The sequence below is a fragment of the Xyrauchen texanus genome, chromosome 20 (assembly GCF_025860055.1).
Source record: "Xyrauchen texanus isolate HMW12.3.18 chromosome 20, RBS_HiC_50CHRs, whole genome shotgun sequence".
NCBI lineage: Eukaryota > Metazoa > Chordata > Actinopteri > Cypriniformes > Catostomidae > Xyrauchen > Xyrauchen texanus.
This window is the reverse complement of record NC_068295.1, coordinates 19061025-19081114: the sequence shown is the minus strand read 5'-3', so window position 1 is coordinate 19081114 and position 20090 is coordinate 19061025. Positions and strand designations below refer to the sequence as shown.

Genomic DNA, 20090 nt, shown 5'->3' with positions numbered 1-20090 from the left:
AACGTTTCATTCTGCATTTTGGTGATAGATAAGATTTGCCGTGCAGAAATTAATGTTCAATTGACAAGCAATACTACTTTCAAAAATATATATGTAAGAATTGTCAGGAAAATTATTTGTATTGTCAGTACATTTACAACAAGGATCCTTTGATCAACCTCACCTCAGAAAACTGTTTAAGGTTGCTTATTAAAAAAAAAAAAAGTTCAAATCCAAATATTATCACAGAACTCCAAATATTATCATCAATACCAATACTAAATACAAGAACATACAATTTCAGTGCATAAATACAAGTCATTTCCGCACCACACCAACCCCGCAACACACACACACGGACCAATCAGTTCAGATGCAAAACATGTTCTCACTGTTCAATGTTCTCAAGTCTTTTCAACAATCTGACAGGCCATCTCAATCGCTCATTTCTTTGTAGTTTCTCCCTCTGATGAAAACTTTTTCATTTTTAGCAAGCCTGAGCGAAACAGCATCAGATGCCTTTAATGATTCTCGGACTTTGCTTGGATTTTGTAAAAACGTTTTGCAGCCAATGTACAGTATTTCACATTTTAAATCTGTGAGGAGAGAAGCTCTTTGTAAGCAGTGGTGTAAAGGTCATTCAAATTTAAATCTTTCATGACAGATTTCGTCTCGAAACACACCAAACACATGGGTTACCACATGAAAACCCTCTCATTTGGACTGGAAAATGCGGCTTTCTAAGTAAATTTTTCTTGTTTTATTTCTTATTATGGCGGATGTTTACTGTTTTGAACAAGTGAACTATGCTGGTCAAAAGCAGTAATAACATCCTAGCCTGGACGCAATCTTCACCTGATCCATTTTTCAAAGTACTTAAATCAATCTTCAGTCTAATATTGTCCAACAGGCCATATTTAATGATACTGTGGGCTGGGCCACCAATTGTCCTTTCATTTCTAAGTGTCAAAAGCTGGATGTCAACATCATAGCCACTCTTGAGAAGAACTCCAATGTGCAGAGAGATCCTTGGAAGCCAAAAACATGCAGAACCTGGAAGATATTTAATAGGAACAGTGGGCAACATCACTGCTCTGGACAAAGCAGGGCAACTCATGCACAACTATCACAAAATATTGAAACATTGAGGAATCACCACACCATATTAAAAAACAAGGAGATGTTAACATTTGAACTGGAACATTTCAGTTCCTGATTCCACACCTGGGCTGCAAACTTATTCACTCAACTGTATATATATATATATTGTATGTCATCAAAATGCTGAAAAATATTGAGACAAAATATTTTTTAGCTACTGTATATCGTATAGCCCTTGGCCACGCTATATGTGCTTGTGGTGTTTTACACAAACTCATGTATGCAAAAGTATGTACACATACACACATTTTCACTGTGTACGATTAAAACAATTAATTGGTGCAAGAAGAACACAGAGCCATGGCTTTTTGTCCAGCTCAGAAGTAATACTGATGATGCTTGAGGAAAGTGACACTATGCTAACGAAAAGACAGAGAACATTGCCAACAAAACAACCCGAAACACACATTCCTCCATGGGAGTGCTGTGTAACTGAAGCTCCAGGTGTTGGTGCCACACTTCACTGACTGACTGTCTGACTGACTAAGTAAAGACTTTGCTAATTAAATCCATTAAGCTGACAGAAGAAGCAAACACAGTTAAAAGAGGACATACTGAAAACTGACAGCTCACCAGTCATGAAGCTTATGTGCATGCTTTTAGTTGCAATAAAGTCTATCTACACTTCAAAATGACTCAATCTTCAGACTAAAGATTCCAAATACACGACCCCATGCAAAGGTATGATTAAAGAGGTGTAGTGAGGATATACAGTAAACTGTCTATCAAAACCTTGATAACGGTCACTCACACATACAGGTGAAACTCGAAAAATTAGAATATCGTGCAAAAGTTCATTAATTTCAGTAATTCAACTTAAAAGGTGAAACTAATATATTATATAGACTCATTACAAGCAAAGTAAGATATTTCAAGCCTTTATTTGATATAATTGTTATGATTATGGCTTACAACTTATGAAAACCCCAAATTCAGAATCTCAGAAAATTAGAATATTGTGAAAAGGTTCAGTATTGTAGGCTCAAAGTGTCACACTCTAATCAGCTAAACACCTGCAAAGGGTTCCTGAGCCTTTAAATGGTCTCTCAGTCTGGTTCAGTTGAATTCACAATCATGGGGAAGACTGCTGACCTGACAGTTGTGCAGAAAACCATCATTGACACCCTCCACAAGGAGGGAAAGCCTCAAAAGGTAATTGCAAAAGAAGTTGGATGTTCTCAAAGTGCTGTATCAAAGCACATTAATAGAAAGTTAAGTGGAAGGGAAAAGTGTGGAAGAAAAAGGTGCACAAGCAGCAGGGATGACCTTAGCCTGGAGAGGATTGTCAGGAAAAGGCCATTCAAATGTGTGGGGAGCTTCACAAGGAGTGGACTGAGGCTGGAGTTACTGCATCAAGAGCCACCACACACAGACGGGTCCTGGACATGGGCTTCAAATGTCAAACGTCTTACCTGGGCTAAAGAAAAAAACAACTGGTCTGTTGCTCAGTGGTCCAAAGTCCTCTTTTCTGATGAGAGCAAATTTTGCATCTCATTTGGAAACCAAGGTCCCAGAGTCTGGAGGAAGAATGGAGAGGCACACAATCCAAGATGCTTGAAGTCCAGTGTGAAGTTTCCACAGTCTGTGCTGGTTTGGGGAGCCATGTCATCGGCTGGTGCTGGTCCACTGTGCTTTATTAAGTCCAGAGTCAACACAGCCGTCTACCGGGACATTTTAGAGCACTTCATGCTTCCTTCAGCAGACAAGCTTTATGGAGATGCTGACTTCATTTTCCAGCAGGACTTGGCACCTGCCCACACTGCCAAAAGTACCAAAACCTGGTTCAATGACCATGGTATTACTGTGCTTGATTGGCCAGCAAACTCGCCTGACCTGAACCCCATAGAGAATCTATGGGGCATTGCCAAGAGAAAGATGAGAGACATGAGACCAAACAAAGAAGAGCTGAAGGCCGCTATTGAAGCATCTTGGTCTTCCATAACACCTCAGCAGTGCCACAGGCTGATAGCATCCATGCCACACCGCATTGAGGCAGTAATTAATGCAAAAGGGGCCCAAACCAAGTACTGAGTACATATGCATGATTATACTTCTCAGAGGGCTGACATTTCTGTATTTAAAATCCTTTTTTTTTTTATTGATTTCATGTAATATTCTAATTTTCTGAGATTCTGAATTTGGGGTTTTCATAAGCTGTAAGCCATAATCATCAAAATTATATCAAATAAAGGCTTGAAATATCTTACTTTGCTTGTAATGAGTCTATATAATATATTAGTTTCACCTTTTAAGTTGAATTACTGAAATTAATGAACTTTTGCACGATATTGTAATTTTTCGAGTTTCACCTGTACCACACCAATACGACAACAAAAAAAAAGACTGAAAGTAGTGTAATGTGTGCTTGGCTTAAGATGTTAGATTTTATGGTTAGGTTTAAGTTAGGTGTTGAACTTAGGAAAAATCATAATAACATCATTTGCTGGTTAATTTCTGTAAAGTCATAGTAAAAGTCTGAGTAAAAGTCATACATTTTTGTACGAGCCAACTAGTAATATTTTTTACAATCTCACCATCTTGTATTATTATTACGACTTGGCATAAGACCAGGTTGGAGCCACCTTTGTTTAGTGATCACACAAGCAATGCCTTAAAATGCTGTCTAGATAGATAACATTTGGTTTTGGAACAGAGCTATTAAGTGCAGGTCTATAGATACACTTCCATTTCTCCATCCGTCTGTCTGCTGTCTTCTCAGCCATGCCCCTTGAATCGCCTTTCCATTATATTCAACACTGAGGAACATTTGGATGTTTCAACACTGATCTTATAACAGGAAATGCAATTCATCTGAGGATAGACAAGTTTAGCAACCAAATTACTAAGAGATAAGTGAAAGTGTTGGGCATAACAAGTATCTCGCCGTGCCTACACATGCTGTGTTTTTGCTTATCCATGGGACAATTTCTCACAGGAAGATTGGTGGTAATGATCTTGACAACCTGTTTATCTGGAAACCACTGACTGAAACCAATTGCCCTGACTCATGAATTTGTTTCCCCTTAACCAAATCTCTTTGCAAGGCATTCAATGCCTGTCACACCTCGAGCTGGGTTCATTATGCAAGTCCATCCCCCTACAGGTATACATTCCATGCCAGACCAAATATAGACCAAATTTAGTTTTTTGAGGGGGCACCTGAGGCAGTCCTAGCTCACTTCATGCCCTAGTCAAGATAACATATTTAACAATGTAGTGCTTTACATAGGTAGAAGACATGTTAGCCTAAAGGTACATTACACTTTTTGGTTAGCTTTCAAGGGGACCCAGGTTCTAATCCTGAACTTATATATAGCTTACTAATATATCCATGCATTTTCATTGTATAGAAAAGAGCAGCTTTGACATTTTGAGAAAAACTCCTTTTGTGTTCCACAAGAAAACAGTCAAACGAATTTCAATGGAAATTTCAGTTGCAGGCAAATTACCTGTGGAAGGTGTGACTTGATTGGACAGACCAAATTTAGATTTATGAATGTGTGTGCCCCCTTAGTTTGATGCCTCCATGCCATGCCACGAGCAAAGGCAGTATGTCAGGAAAGTTCATGTTGGTTTCACATAACCTAAGCCAAAGAAGAATGACCTCTGACTGCTCCATGTCCTGTTGCCCTGTGTGTGTGTGTGTGTGTGTGTGTGTGTGTGTGTGTGTGTGTGTGTGTGTGTGTGTGTGTGTGTGTGTGTGTGTGTGTGTGTGTGTGTGTGTGTGTGTGTGTGTGTGAGCATGTATTTATCACTTTGTGGGGCTCAAATATCCCCATAAGGATAGTAAAACCCGAAATTTTGTGTGTGTGTGTGTGTAAACAGCTCTCAGTATACTCCCTTGCAATGCGGTGACAGATCTCGGCTGTAATTCCCCACACATCACTATGTTTTTCTGTGTTAAAAGGTCTTTTTCTTCCCTAACAGAGCCATTATCAACCAAAAACATTTGTGCTCTAAACAGCCTGCAGTTCACCCTGGGTCACTGACACCACAGCGCAAGGATGGGTGTATTATCGCACTGCATGGTGAGGGATCTCTGTCGGTTTGAGTGCATATTTTTGTGAGTTGGTGAGGAAATGAGAGTATGTATGTGGGTGTACGACCACAGCTAACCAACTGGAGGAACAGATGGACTCCCCACTTTCCTTTTTGTGAAGAGACACAGCGTTCACACGCACGCACGCACACACACACACACACACACACACACACACACATGTTGGTGCAACTATCATTATGAGGCCTCTCTATATAATTGTTTTTATACTGAATAAACTGTAGATTCTATCCCTAAACCAACCCTACCCTAAACCTAACCCTAACAAAAGAATTCTGTATTTTTACATTAAAAAAAACAAATGTTTGTATGATTTTTTAAGCAATTTGAATTATGGGGACACAAGAAATGTCCTCATAAACCACATTTATAGCAATACCCTTGCAATTTCCAGTTTGTAACATAAAAAATGTCCTTATAAACCACCCAAAGCCACCCACACACAAACACACTTCAGGACAGCATACAACTCTAAACGTTATACTGTATGCTGACATGTTTATGTTGGCCTGTTCTGTTCTATAGTATCTGATGCATTTTTAGAATGTCTGATTTAATATGGGGAAAAATTTGGTTTTGTGTCAGACTGATACTCAGTGAGCACTTTATTGGGAATTCTATGGCCCTAAAAAATTGTAGCCCATCCACTTCAAGGTTCGACATGTTGAACATGCTGAGATGCTATTCTCTACAATTGTACAGAGTGGTTATCTGAGTTATCATAGACTTTCTGTCGGCTCAAACCAGCCCTGCCATTCTCTGTTGAACTCTCGCATCAACAAGGTGTTTCTCGTCCACAGAACTGCCGTTCAATGGATTTTTCTTTTTTTTTGGCACCATTCTGAGTAAACTCTAGAGACTGTTGTGCGTGGAAATCCCAGGAGATCAGCAGTTACAGAAATACTCAAACCAGCCCGTCTGCACAAACAATCATGCCACGGACAAAATCACTGTGATCACATTTTTCCCAATTCTGATGATTGATGTTACCATTAACTGAAGTTCCTGACCTGTATCTGAATGATTTTATGCATTGCACTGCTGCCATATGATTGGCTGATTAGATAATCGCATGAATAAGTAGGTGAGCAGGTGTTCCTAATAATGTGCTCAGTGAATATTCAGGTAGACTGCATTCATGGCATATTACAAATAAGTTTCCTACCACCTCAAAGCAGAAAAGTCAAGTAATTTTTATTTGTATAGCGCTTTTCATAACACACAGCTTTTCAAAGCAGCTTTATAGAAAATCACACTTTAACAGAAAAATAAACTGTAATATATATAAAGTCTTAGAGTCATCATTGTGATGTTTGATTCAATATTATTGTAAATTGTTTATAAAAATAAATATTTAAATATTTAAATAATAATTGTATTTAGAACCCAAGTGTGCAAACATGCAGTTTACTAATTTCTACCTCAAAATTATGATGAACTCATATATTCTCAGGTGACAGGGATCTTTTTCAGTAGCGTGATTACACTGTATTGTACAGTAAGTTTTCTATGGTAACTCTAGAAGCTCTAAGCCATACCTCTTCAACACTTTGGACCTGTCAGAGGGTCCAAAAGGGGGTGCTATATTGCGTTATAAGTTTTGGCTTAAAACATTAAAGTCCCAGGATACATAAGTCAGGCATACTGTGTGTGGTATCATTTGAAAACTTTAAATCTTTAGAGTTTTATCAAACACGATCACTTATGCATTTATGTTACATAAAATAACAAAATAATGCCTGAAAACATCAATGTTGCAAATAAAAGCCACCTAGATGTAATGAGGAATGCTCTTATACTCAGTAATGTGACTATAGAGTTTATTTTGCTGCCCTAATATCATAGTTAGAAATATTTTCAAGAAAATAAACAAGGTGAAATATGATTTCTGTGAGACATCAAATACAAATGTCTCTTTTATGCAATTTCTTGTAATTAGTCCACAGTATGTGTGAATGGTCCCAAAAATGCCCCAGGGTTAAAGAGGTTATGGTGTGGTCACACCAGACTTTGAGCATGTGAAATTAGCCTACTTTGGATCCCGCAACAAATAACGGCAACAGGAAACTTGTGATGTCACATTTCTGTTTTTGATAAAGAATACATTCAAAATATACTACTTCTCTATTATATCTACTCCACATTCATACAACACTGTTAACCAGACAGCTTTGAAATATGTGTTTTTTTTATTTTATTTAGTTAATCTCTAACGTTTAGATTCTCTATTTGTCAAACGTTTCAAGTTCACCACACTTGAAATTTGTTACAAATCAAAAGAAGAAACTTCTTTGTATGTGCTTGCGTTTCCGCTCTCCATCATTTTCATCTGTTTGAAAGTGAATTGAATGGAGCGGAAAGTTGCAATTTTACTCAGAAATATACACTCTCCCTGCACCTGCATATGTTATCCAAGAAGTGCACAACACAACCAAATTAGAAAAGCAAATAAAAGCTGAGAACACAACGAAATACAGCCACAGCACAGCAAAATTAACAGAAAATAAATATTTTTTAAGCACTGTATTTTACAGTCTACCTCAATGCATGAAAGATCATGAGGCTGATCAGGAGATGCAGAGAGCTGCTCGTCTCACTGCAAGTCACTACAAGAGTTCCTTGGTCAATATGTCACCTGAGTGTTTCTGCATCCAAGCCTGCATAATGCCCATTTTCGCAGGAGCAGGCCTTCCGGTATGCAAGAATAGCTGCGGGGTGGGGGGGGCTGGGTAGCTCAGCGAGTACTGATGCTGAGTATCACCCCTGGAGTCGTGAGTTCGGATCCAGGGCGTGCTGAGTGACTCCAGCCAGGTCTCATAAGCAACCAAACTCGCCTGGTTGCTAGGGAGGGTCACATGGGGTAACCTCCTCGTGGTTGCTATAATGTGGTTCTCGCTCTCGGTGGGGCACGTGGTGAGTTGTGCATGGATGCCAGAGGACGAATCTCAGTTGCCTCTGCATCTGAAACTGTCAATGTTGACGTCCTGTGAAATCATTTTGCATCATTGCCCAGTACAGATTCGAGCCAAACCAATACAATGTATAACTTGAATGCACTTTAAGTCACTTTGGATAAAAGAATCTGCCAAATGTGTAAATGTTAAAGTTACATTACTGTGCAAAAGACTTAGGCACATTAGATGTTTCACAAAAGCATTTGTCTTAAGATGGTTATTTATATCTGCTACTTTAATGTGTGTCAATAGGAAATATAAATGTTAGACTCCCAAACATTATTTTTGCAATTAGAAAAGATTAGAATAGAAGAACAAGGAGGCCTGAAACAGATGTCATGGCCCCCACAAAGTCCCCCTCACATCCTGAACATCGTGTCAGTCTGAGATTACATAAAGAGACAGAAGCAATTGAAGCATCCTAAATAGATAGAAGAACTGGTGCAAATTCTCCAAGAAGCTTGGTAAACCAAGAAAAACTGTGTCCAGGTGTACCTAGGATAATCGGTGCTGTTTTAAAGGCAAATGTGGTGACACTGAATATTGATTTAGCTTTTTATGTTTACTGGACTTTTTATGACATTAAGTGATAAATGAAAACTATTTATGTCATTATTTTTGAAGACATCCTCACTATGCATCATTTTTCACAAGTACCTAAAACTTAATTTTGTAATACTGTGGCTTATTTCTGTTTGTTTTCAGATTCTATTTACTTTGCTAATTTGGTTATTTTGTGCACCCCTGGGTCACCTTACCTGCAAAGTACATACTTGAACTGCATAGAATAGACATGCAGATTGGGACAAAGTCTGGTATTCACCAAATGCCATATCCAGCCTGTGGGGGTAACTTTATTTCCTGTGAAAAAAGAGCCAGCTATTCAACATTTATCCTCCTCTATATTGACAGTTAGTTAGCTTGTTTGCTAACCAGCTAGCATTATGCCAATGCAATTCAGAGATAATCTGTATCATTCAGTTTAAGCAGTGCAGTTTGTCTAGGTCATATACAACACAAAGCAATTCAAACCCACGGCCACTCCAGCATCTGTACGCAGAGGCCTGCAAAAGACACACTCTCTAATGCTGTCGGCCAGTGAGTGAAAGAGTAATTGAGTGGGAGCTGGAGCATTTGGAGCATGACTTTAGCACATGCCAACCCATGAGCTCACACTCATCTTTCTGAGGCCTACTGGTAGGTGAGAGCAAATGGATTCGGAAGGCTTGTTCTTCAGTGGGTGCTAATGTATGGACTAGGGCGCTATTAAAAGCCACTACTGTGTAATATGCCTGTGCATTTAATTATTTATCTATTCATGTATTCCTTCTTTTTTTTTTAAAGGGTTTTTGTCAGTTCTTGTCTCTAAGCCAGAAACATGGGCTGGAGGAGGAGTGGGGCTCAAGTGAAAGATATTACAATATGAGCATCTCTTTGTTTGATTTTTAGCAGAATAGACCTGACTCAAACACATCCTAAATGGAACATTTCTAGGACAGAAGTACAACATCAAGTCTATGGGTGTTGTAAGGGAGCAAGTGCATTTCACCAGGACAGCCCATATCTATTTGCTTTCTAGTGCATGTTGCAATGATCTCTCCATCTCTTTTGTCAAAATATTTTAAAGCTGAAGTGTGCAATTTCTGCACCATTAGCGTCACCAAACGGAGAAGCAAAAATAATTATTGTGCTTCAAACAGGTTTATACTCCCCCTTTCTGCTATCAATCAGACAATCAGATAGTCCCATCCCAAACTCACTTCATTGGTTGAGCCAATGTTTTTGTGTCGGGCTGGTCAGGATGCTCAAACCAACAGAGAAACTAAGTTTTGATGGTGCCACAGAGCCACATTTTTGGGGCCAAATCAGCATACGAATTGCTAACTCATTGTTGTCTCTACATATTAAGCTGGGATAGGAGAAAATATTTTAAATTAGGGATGCTCCAATCGGTATCTGCCAATATTCACATCCTATGACTTGGAGCGGGATTCATATTCGGCCCAGGAATGTTATGTCCAATGTCTCTTTATGATGATTTACATTCTTTGTGCATATTACCACCTACTTGGCAAGGAGGAGAATTTTTTATTAAAAAGTACTTAAATATTGATCTGTTTCTCAACCACACCTATCATATCACTTCATAAGACATGGATTTAACCACTGGAGTCACATGGATTACTTTTATGGTTCCTTTATGTGTGTGGTATGGGGGGCATGGTCGTGTGTCGGTCTGCGGGAGAGAGAGAGAGAGTGGTAAGGCTTGTCACCTGGTTTGTAATTATCTCTAACACTTGTGTCTTGTTATAGTGATATGGAGAGAAACATTTAAGGAACGCCAAGTGTCGAGAGAGGGGAAGAGAGAGTGTCCAGAAAGCACGACAGCCTGAGTGTGCTATTTTTGGTGTGAATGTTTTATTTTAACGGCGGTTACCGTCGTATGTACAGAGACCCACAAATTAAAAGCACTGACCTCAAAACCTGCTTAGCTGTCTCCTGACTCCTCCATTGCTCAAACCAACCAGTTGACAAGCCTTACCACTCTCTCTCTCTCCCGCAGACCGACACACAACCACGCCCCCCCATGCCACAATGTGCTTTTTGGAGCTTAAAATTTCTGGTAATTTCTGGTATGAGGGTGAGTAAATGATGAGAGAATTTTATTTTTTGGGTAAACATTACTTTTAATGTCCAGTTTATTTTAAAGTCTATATATATATATATATATATATATATATATATATATATATATATATATACATTACTTTACTTTTACTTGGAATGTAAATGTAAGACTGCAGCAATATGGTTACAAGAGGGTTTGGATGATACAATATTGAATGCACTCTGTGCAGTTTGTTTCGAAGAGTTTAATCTTTTGAGAGCTGTTAAAACTCATTATTTTCATACTGCAATGCTAAGAATGAGGATTTCAGAGATTAACTGGTTGAGATTGTGAGACTACAGTCAGTATTAAACTTGTGATATTCTTGTACCTGAAGCATGTTCATCCATTCAACTAGTTCATCCATTCTCTCATTGTTTGGGTGTGAGACGGTAAAATATGGTAGAGACTGCAATCGCTATAATACGGAATGCAATTGTACACATATGGCTTTAAGTAGTGCATAGGGGGTCCACACCGTATTCCTTTTGAGATCCAATTTTCTGCATTGATTTGGTTTTTGTAACTTTTAAGCCCAGACATAGTTGTGAACTCAGTTTTATGAAGTGTAAATGTGACTAATGGAACTATTCTGCAATTGCCTAAAGTATTGTCTTGCTCTAAAAGGTAGATACTTTTCTATCAGGCATTACAAAACTGAATAAAGGTTGAGCTTATTATAAATGATTTATTTTACCATCTCTACTTCCCTGTTAATTTATTATTCAACTTAACACTCTCTACATCAGCGGTCTGTTTTAATTAATTAAAAAATTTATAGAACTTTTAAAATTTGTTGCAAAGTTTACTTACTTTATTCTCAAAACATTACGTGTTTACATGCTAAAAGTGTCATGATGCAGGTCTCCTCAATGGTTTCACTTTCCATTCAGCACACAACTGAATAAAACAGGCTGCATGACTATGATAAATGATCACTGCAAGAATTAGATTAACATACAGGTGCAAGGGGACTTCAATGTTTCTAAATTGCACAAATAAAAAATACATCTACATATTCGTCTATCGCTTGCTTTTGCTCGTGTGTCAATGATTACCCCTCCGCTTGTCAATGATGCCAGGATCTACTTTTATATTTAATTTCATCACTGAGAAGGTTTACCTGCAAACTTAATAGCACCAGACATTGGGGGAACTGGGTAGCTCAGCAAGTAAAGATGCCTGACTGCCACACCTGGAGTCGCAAGTTTGAATCCAGGGTGTGCTGAGTTACTCCAGTCAGACTTCCTAAGCAAAAAATTGCCCAGGTTGCTAGGGTGGGTAGAGTAACGTTGGGTTAACCTCCTCGTGGTCACCAATGCAAGATAACTGGAGGCTTGTTAGGTCCCAATGCAAGATAACTGATATATCCATTGAAAAAGACAAAGCTTTTTGGATAAATGAGTCACGGGCCACAATGTGGAGGGCCGGATCTAGCCCGCGGGCTGTAAATTGCCCAGCTCTGCCTTAAATATTGAATGACACGGACGGCGACTGATATGCGACACATGATGAAAGTGTATTATGCGGACCTGCTGGTCCAATTGATGACCGGCCCACCGGGAATTCTCCCGATCCGCTCGATTAGCCACTCACTTCTCATTCTCCGCCGGTCATAGGCATCTCATTAATAACGTGAGTTACAAGATGTGGTGTAATTCAAACATCTTTATCAAATATCTCCAAATGTAATGGCATTAACAATAGTAGCACATGTAGAGTCCAGAAACGTGCGCTCTTTCTCCGCTTTCCTTTCATCTCTTGACCTCATGAAAGAGCTTATGTTCCCTACGTTAAAGTTCAAGCACCAAATGAAAAATTAACTATTAATACAACAATACAGCTAAATGATAAGGCAGGGAAGGGATTTATAAATATACTAATTATTTATACAATATTAAAATACCATAATAGAAAGTTTTAAATTTAATTCAAAAATAAAATAGAAATAAAATAATAATTATATTAAATAATGACAACGAATCAATAACCAAAAATGTCACATTAAGTTTAATCGCACCTAAGCTTTTGTCAGCAAAAACTAGGCAAAGTGATAATACTGGGAAGAGGAAAATGTAGTTACTTGTGACAATGTGCAGAAATATACAAGTTATGACAGAGATCTTGATAAAAGGTGAAATGATCAGGATCAGTATCGGCTGATCAGGTGACAAGAACATCGGTGATTGGATGCAAAAATACTGATCGGAGCATCCCTATTTTAAATACAAGTTAAGCTCAATCAACAGCATTTGAGGTGTTATGTTGATACCCAAACTATTTAGACTCGTCCCTCAAGGCTACAGTGAATCACTTACAATGGAAGTGAATGGGGCCAATTTTTTAAGGGTTTAAAGGCAGAAATGTGAAGCTTATAATTTTATTATAAGCACTTACATTTATACTTCTGTTAAAACTTGTGTATTGTTAGAACTGTAAAATTGTTTAAATCATAGTTTTTTATGGTTGTTTTAACATTATAGGGTTTATGGAATTATGGTGTCATGGCAACAAAGTTGTAAAATTTGATATAATTTTACACAGAAAAGGTTAGTAAGTGATTTGATCACACTAAAATCATGTTAGCATGCATATTCTTTGTGTTTTGTGGTTATACTTTTGAAACCGTGTGTATTTTAATGTTTATGGACTGGCCTCATTCAATTCCATTGTAAGTGCCTCACAATAACCCAGATTTTTGCCCTTTTTAAAGAAAGGGAGGGACAAGTCCAAATACATTTTTGTGGTTATCAACATTGTACCACAAATGCTATTGATTGAGCTTAACTTATATTGAACACTAAATGTTCCTTTAACATTGAAAAATGACACACTTCACAACCACATTGGGACAAGTTCTTTGACAGGCTGATGACATCACAAGTGCCCACATCCAGGCAATCCACAGAAAAGCAGATGTGCTTTGGCTAACTTGCCCCATAATCCTAAGACTTTCTGATCCCCTGACCCCTGAAGAGACCACAAATAAAGAGAGAGAGAGGGAGAGGGAGAGAGATATTCTCTAACTGTATATATAAACCATCCCGCAGTTCTCTCATTCTTCTGCTGAGAGAAACAGAGCAATACTGATGTGCATGAATATTTTAACATAGCACAAATATTACTCTGTCAGACCTGTAAAGAAACACCACAGGTGCCAGTATTTGTTTTCTTGTTTTTGCAGGAAAAATGATGTGACTGATAAAGGTTTCGATTTATAACACAGTGCCATTCTCAGCAACTTCAGTGAAGGGTTGAAGCAGATTCCAATGGGCAGGCAAAAAGAAACTAAGATGAAAAACATATAAATCAGTCATTAAGCAACTGGTGACAGCATGCACAACAGTATGCACCATCCTCATTTTTACACAGGCCTATCCAACTTAATTCATGACAAACCCTAAAGCTTCAAGAATCAGCATAGAACACCTCCTTCAGGTCAAAATTGACCTTTCATTTAATATCATGTGTGAATCTAACATTTTGAGGCTCATTGTCTTATAGTAACATAAAAAACGCAGTCATACCAGTCAGAACATAAAATGACTAACTCAACTTGGCAATCATTTCCAAGCTATCATTAATCATTAATTCACTACTAATGTGCTGAAGAAACCAGCACACAACTAAAACAAACAGGCCATAAGACCTTATGATACCTTAAAGATAAAGATAAAGACCTTAAAATACCTTAAAATTACCAGCTTTTAAATTACCAGTCTTTATGATGTTTATTTACATCTAACCGTTGGGAAGATGTTTGTTTTTTGTTTTTTTTTATCTTCTGTAGATAAACTTGACTGAGGTTTGTACCTGATGTCATTCTGCTGCTGGGGTTTCTTGTTCCCAACCAGGTTCACCGTTTTTGCTTGTATGGGCTTCTCCTCTCTGTAAAGCAGGGCACAAATAATGACATTAAATCTCTAAAAGAAAACTGAGTACATATGACAATGTCTAAAATCTTTCTTCGGGCACCAAGCATGCATTTTCATGCAAATATTTACCCTCTTTTGTAAACAATTACAATTATTCTCAAGCTGTATTTCCCCCCAGCTCTGAATGCCTCAAAACCAAACCAAAACATTAACTTCTTGAGGCCGAGCTCTAGCTTCTGAGTCAGAACACAGATTCTCTTTGAGAGTGTAGAACTTCACAAATGTGAACACTGCGTCTCATACCACACACAGCAACATTTGAAATATCAGATACATAAAATGAAGATTGCAAGTACCAGAGTATGGGAGTGTCTAAATAAAACTATTGTTGCTTCTAACTGAACTACAGTTTTCAGCAATGTTATAGTACTTTGTGTAGTGCAAAGAAATGCTACATCTATATTGCACACATAGATATTCACAGCCAAACGAGTAGTGGCAGTAATGAAATGCACTCGCCTTAACCATACTTTCTCTCATTAGAATATCCAAAACATTTATGTGAATCAGTTAATTCACACGGATCATCTAAAATGATTCACCATTTCACATAAGAAGTAGTTCCCCAAAAATAAAAATTCCCTCATCATTTACTCACCCTCTTGCCATCCCAGATCAAGCTTGAAAATCATGATTGCCAAGGTTAACTGCTGATGTCAAGATTTATAATGAAAACAAATTATATTTCGGTCTGTTCTAAACCAAAACCTATTGGATCGCTTTAGAATGCATGGATTAAAACACTGGGGTCATATGGATTACTTTTATGGTTTATTTGCTTTTTAGAGCTTCATCGCTTTGGTCACCATCCACTTGCATTATATGGACCTACAGAGCTTAAATATTCTAATAATTTGTGTTCTGCAGAAGAAAGAAAGTCATACACATCTGGGATGGCATGAGAGTGAGTAAATGATGTCAGAATTTTCATTTTTGGGCAAACTATCCCTTTAAATGTAACATTGTGAAATCCAGTTCATTTTAATGAATCGATTTGTTTGGATAGTATATCATTAATGATCCTGTTTAAATAATACAAGATTCACTTGAGCCAATGCACAGTCACTTTTTATAAACGAAATAGTAAGTGAGTAGCTACTGTTTAATTTTAGTTTTATTAGTATCATTTAGAATAAATGTATTCATATAAAATTTTTAATTTTGTTACGTATTATGTTATTCATTTAATTAATGTAATATTTTCACCCTAATTGTTGAAAGTCACCCTAATTCAAGTCTTTTTTGTTTTTGTGCCAGATAAATACACTAAATACTAGAATTTTATAAAATATTATATTATATTTTATTTTAGATATTACAAATATTTCTTCCTTAGAAATAGCTTTTTTTTTTATGTGGAGCTTGACTGAAGTTGAACTACTTTAAATTATAAGTAGCTTGAAGCTTGGGAAGTTACAGTTTCAAAGTAGCTTCCCAAAAAACTGATTACTGATCAGTAGCCTAAACTTATTTATGTCACAACTTTCCACGAGAATGATTCTGTGGTGTCTCTTGTCACTTATCACTAAAACAGAAATAGTCTGTCTGATCATTTGACCTGGTGACCTTTAACCGTTTAAATACAACTCCATTGATTTATCTAGCTGATGATTTTAGTGACACAAATGTACAAACTCTAAGACAAAAATAAAACAGGTAATTATTTAGAGTAATATGGGGATTCAAAGGGTTAATTTATGGATTGTAGTTGCTCAGTGAACCCATTTAAGATGCATAAATTTGATTTCAAATCTCAAGGTGGAAGACATATAATGTAATATGAGCAATGATGGCCTCTAAATGGCAGGTGGACAGGAAGCCAAGAAACAATCTTTACACTCAAGACAACAGCATTGATGAACCAAAAATAGCCACTGACAATAAAACTTTGTGTAAATACAATTAGCCGTGAATGCTGACAAGGGCCTATCATAAATATGATCTCTTAAAAGATTTTAAAGGGATAGTTCACCCAAAATAAAAATGACCCTCATGCCATCCAAGACATGTATGACTCTTTTTTGCTGTTGAACCAACACATTCACACCCCGACTCGTCACGTACGGACGCTTCGGGCAGTTTCGTCGCATATTGACGCGCCAGGTACACCTTTGGCGTCATTTTTCGACGCGCAGGGCACTCCCATAGACTTCCATGTATCTCCGCGAACCGGAGCGCGCAGCGTTGAAATGTCGTCTCGGGTAAGCTCACGCCGCGAACGGGTCGAAAGTCGAGACCGCGATCAATACAAATCAAAAGGAATACGCTACAATGGCCCTCCAACCGGTTTTTTATGTTTCCAAAGCGGACGCGTCGTAAAACGACGCCAAAGGTACACCCGGCGCGTCAATAAGCGACGCCAAGGGGTCCTGCCCGAGCGTCCGTATGTGACGAGTTGGGGTGTTTGAGAATGTTGCAACAACACAAGTGAAGATTTTATCTCAGCTCTGTAGGTCCATACAATGCCAGTGAATGATGGCCAGAACTTTGAAGGTTTAAAAAGCACATAAAGGCAGCATAAAAGTAATCCATAAGACTTCAGAAGTGATATAATAGATGTGGGTGAGAAACAGATCAATATTTAAGTCATTTTTTACTATAAATTCTCCTCCCTGCCCAGTAGATGGTGCACATATAATGTGAATTGGCAAAAAAATATTAATTTGAAAGTAAAAGTGGAAATTTAGAGTAAAAGGGATTTAAATATTGATCTGTTTCTCAATCACTTCTGAAGATATGGATGTAATTACTGGAGTCAAATGGACTACTTTTATGCTGCCTTTATGTGATTTTTGGACCTTCAAAGTTCTGGCCACCATTCAGTTGCATTGTATGGACCTACAGCACTGAAATATATTTCTAAAAATCTTTGCTTTTGTGTTCAACAGAAGATAGGAAGTCAAACACATACAGGATGGCCTGAGGGTGAGTAAATGAGAGAATTGTATCCCTTTAAATTCACAAGAAGTCTAATTAAGAAAATAAAAGAAAAGAAAAGAAAGGAAACAAGAAAAGAAAAGTTAATTGATCACCAGAGACAAATGGAGGAGAGGAAAAAATCATGCCATGACAGATGATGTTGCTGTAGATGCTGTCAAATCAAATAGGCGTTCATTGAATGGGTTAAAGATCCTGATGGTCATGATGACGAGGCATGGATATACTGTCGTGACCAGCCAAGAATCGCTACACTGGTGTGAATAAAACCTATGCGTAGCCTACTAATATGCAATAGCATTCCCAAAACATATTTTACTAACATTAAAAAAAAACAGCATGATCAGTCGAATAAATTAACTAATAACTTGACAAAACACATTAAGGAAACAAGCTCATGGCCATCGAAGCATGTATCTATCTATATCGAGTTGTAGATTTGTTCGCCGAGCCTGTATGAATTCTCTCTAGCTACTAGTGCTGGTCAGTGCGACTATGTTCTCGCGTGTCGACACGCCCCTCTCTCTCTTTAACAGTGTTACACCTGAGACCAGTCACCTAGGCACCGCTCCACGCAGCAGTGATTATTATATCGTCTTTAGACTTCTGTGATAACGTGCGACAAGCCTGATTAATTTATGAGGCTAACAGTGCAGCAGCTTCCAAATGGATACACAGCGGTGCTCAATCTCATCCATGACAGTTTACGGTAAAGATGAGGAAGAGAAAGTGGACAGACTCACATACACTACCACACACACAGAGAGCTCAGGTGCAGGTGTACAGCCTGACGGCTTTATTGGTAGGCATATGGCACAGATAGATAGCCTACACATACAGAAACAATCACAACCTGTTTTCCTCAAACTGCCTCAAAAAGCAGCACGAACATTACGGGCTTAAAAGAATCTCCTAAACAAGCATCTTACATTGACACGGCCTCGTCCTTCGCCTCTTCCTCCCTCTGCCGAATCATCACAGCCATGATGATTTTCCTCTCCTCTTCGGTGAGGTGACTGAGGTCCGGCAGCTCGGGGAATGAGCTCTGCGCTGTGGGCGGGCGAGGGCCGCCGCGGGGCCCCACTGAGGCGGACATATTTTACCCCTGCTTGGCGGCTCGTATGATCGGTACACAATCCCAGCAATGTAAACAGCTATTCAGGACATAGTCCGATGGCTTATCTGCGGTTCTCGCGAGCGTGGCGAACCTTTCATCGTTGCGGGCACCCACGGTTGTGCTTCTCTTCCTATACGGCTTTTTCTCCTCTCTATCTCCCCCCCACCCCCCGCCCGCCCGCCTGCCTCTCCCCTCCAGTTCCAGTTAAGGATAGTCCATATCTGATCCAGATGATATGTCACTCAACCCGACGATGATGAACCTGCCTCTGACCTCGGACTCTTGGTGGGATTTATGAAGCAAAGGCGGAGTCCGTGCGGCGCTCTGTTTTCCGAGTCCGCGGTGCTGATGCTGCCGCTGTCAGGGAGACGGAATAGTCAATGGGACCGCAGCCCCTCAAGCGCGCGTTCGCCTCCTCGAGACGGACACGCGCACTCTCATTTTGAATGGAGGCTCGTTGTACGCACACACAGCATCCAATTTCCCCACTCCTCCAATCACAGTGCGTTTGTGACGCGCCTACCATCTAGAGTAGCAGGCTCGTGGATGAGAGAACTAGCCGATATTTTCAATTCAGACGGAAGGCACTAGATTGTTGAAGAGTAGGCCTAGCCTACTTTCTCTGCGAGTTGAAAGATAATGCACATTTGACCATTGGCTAATAATTATATTAAAAACGTGTTGGATTATAGCAACACACCAGAGGTAGTTTAGGAACAGAACATGTAATTATCGATTGAATCGAATAGCCATTACATGTTAAACGTGAGATGTGCTGACGAATTTGTGCAACAACTTTAGCTCTCCAAGCTGTTTTAGTACACTATTGCATATCACAATGTAAATACTATTAGTTTTCTCAAATTGTAAATAATAATAATAATAATAATAATAATAATAATAATAATAATAGGCCTAACAATAATAATAATAATAGTTTACTTAAACATAAGCTCAATTTTTTTACTATTCGTTTTAGTTTTAATAATGTTACTGTTACTCTCTAAATCTTAAAGTTGTCATTAATAAAACATTTTAGTGGCCCTAATTAAACAGTAGGCTACTTGAAATGTCACATTTTGGAATCAACTTAAACTTTGGGTTTGAGTACTACTAACTCAAAATTATCAAGTACAAACTTGGCTGTGTGGAATACCCATAAGCACTTGTGCTTGGATAAATGATGTATGTTTTGTCAAAACAAGGGAAAAATAATGTGCCATATATATGGCTAACCTAGAGTCGAGTCATAATTTCCCTTATACTGTATAAGACATGC

The 20090-nt window shown here is 38.4% G+C and overlaps 1 protein-coding gene across 3 annotated transcripts in view; it reads right to left on the bottom strand.

The window, feature by feature from the left end:
- Window positions 1-18959, bottom strand: part of LOC127660399 (regulating synaptic membrane exocytosis protein 1-like) — a 130971-nt gene extending 112012 nt beyond the window's left edge. For all 3 annotated transcript variants that reach the window (XM_052150601.1, XM_052150602.1, XM_052150603.1), the window contains exons 1-2: window positions 18624-18959; window positions 14636-14710 (exon numbers count right to left, since the gene is read on the bottom strand). In XM_052150601.1, coding sequence (XP_052006561.1) covers window positions 14636-14710; window positions 18624-18790 — 242 coding nt within the window. In that variant the 5' untranslated portion in view covers window positions 18791-18959. The remainder of the gene's footprint in view (window positions 1-14635; window positions 14711-18623) is intronic.
- Window positions 18960-20090: the final 1131 nt, after the last annotated feature.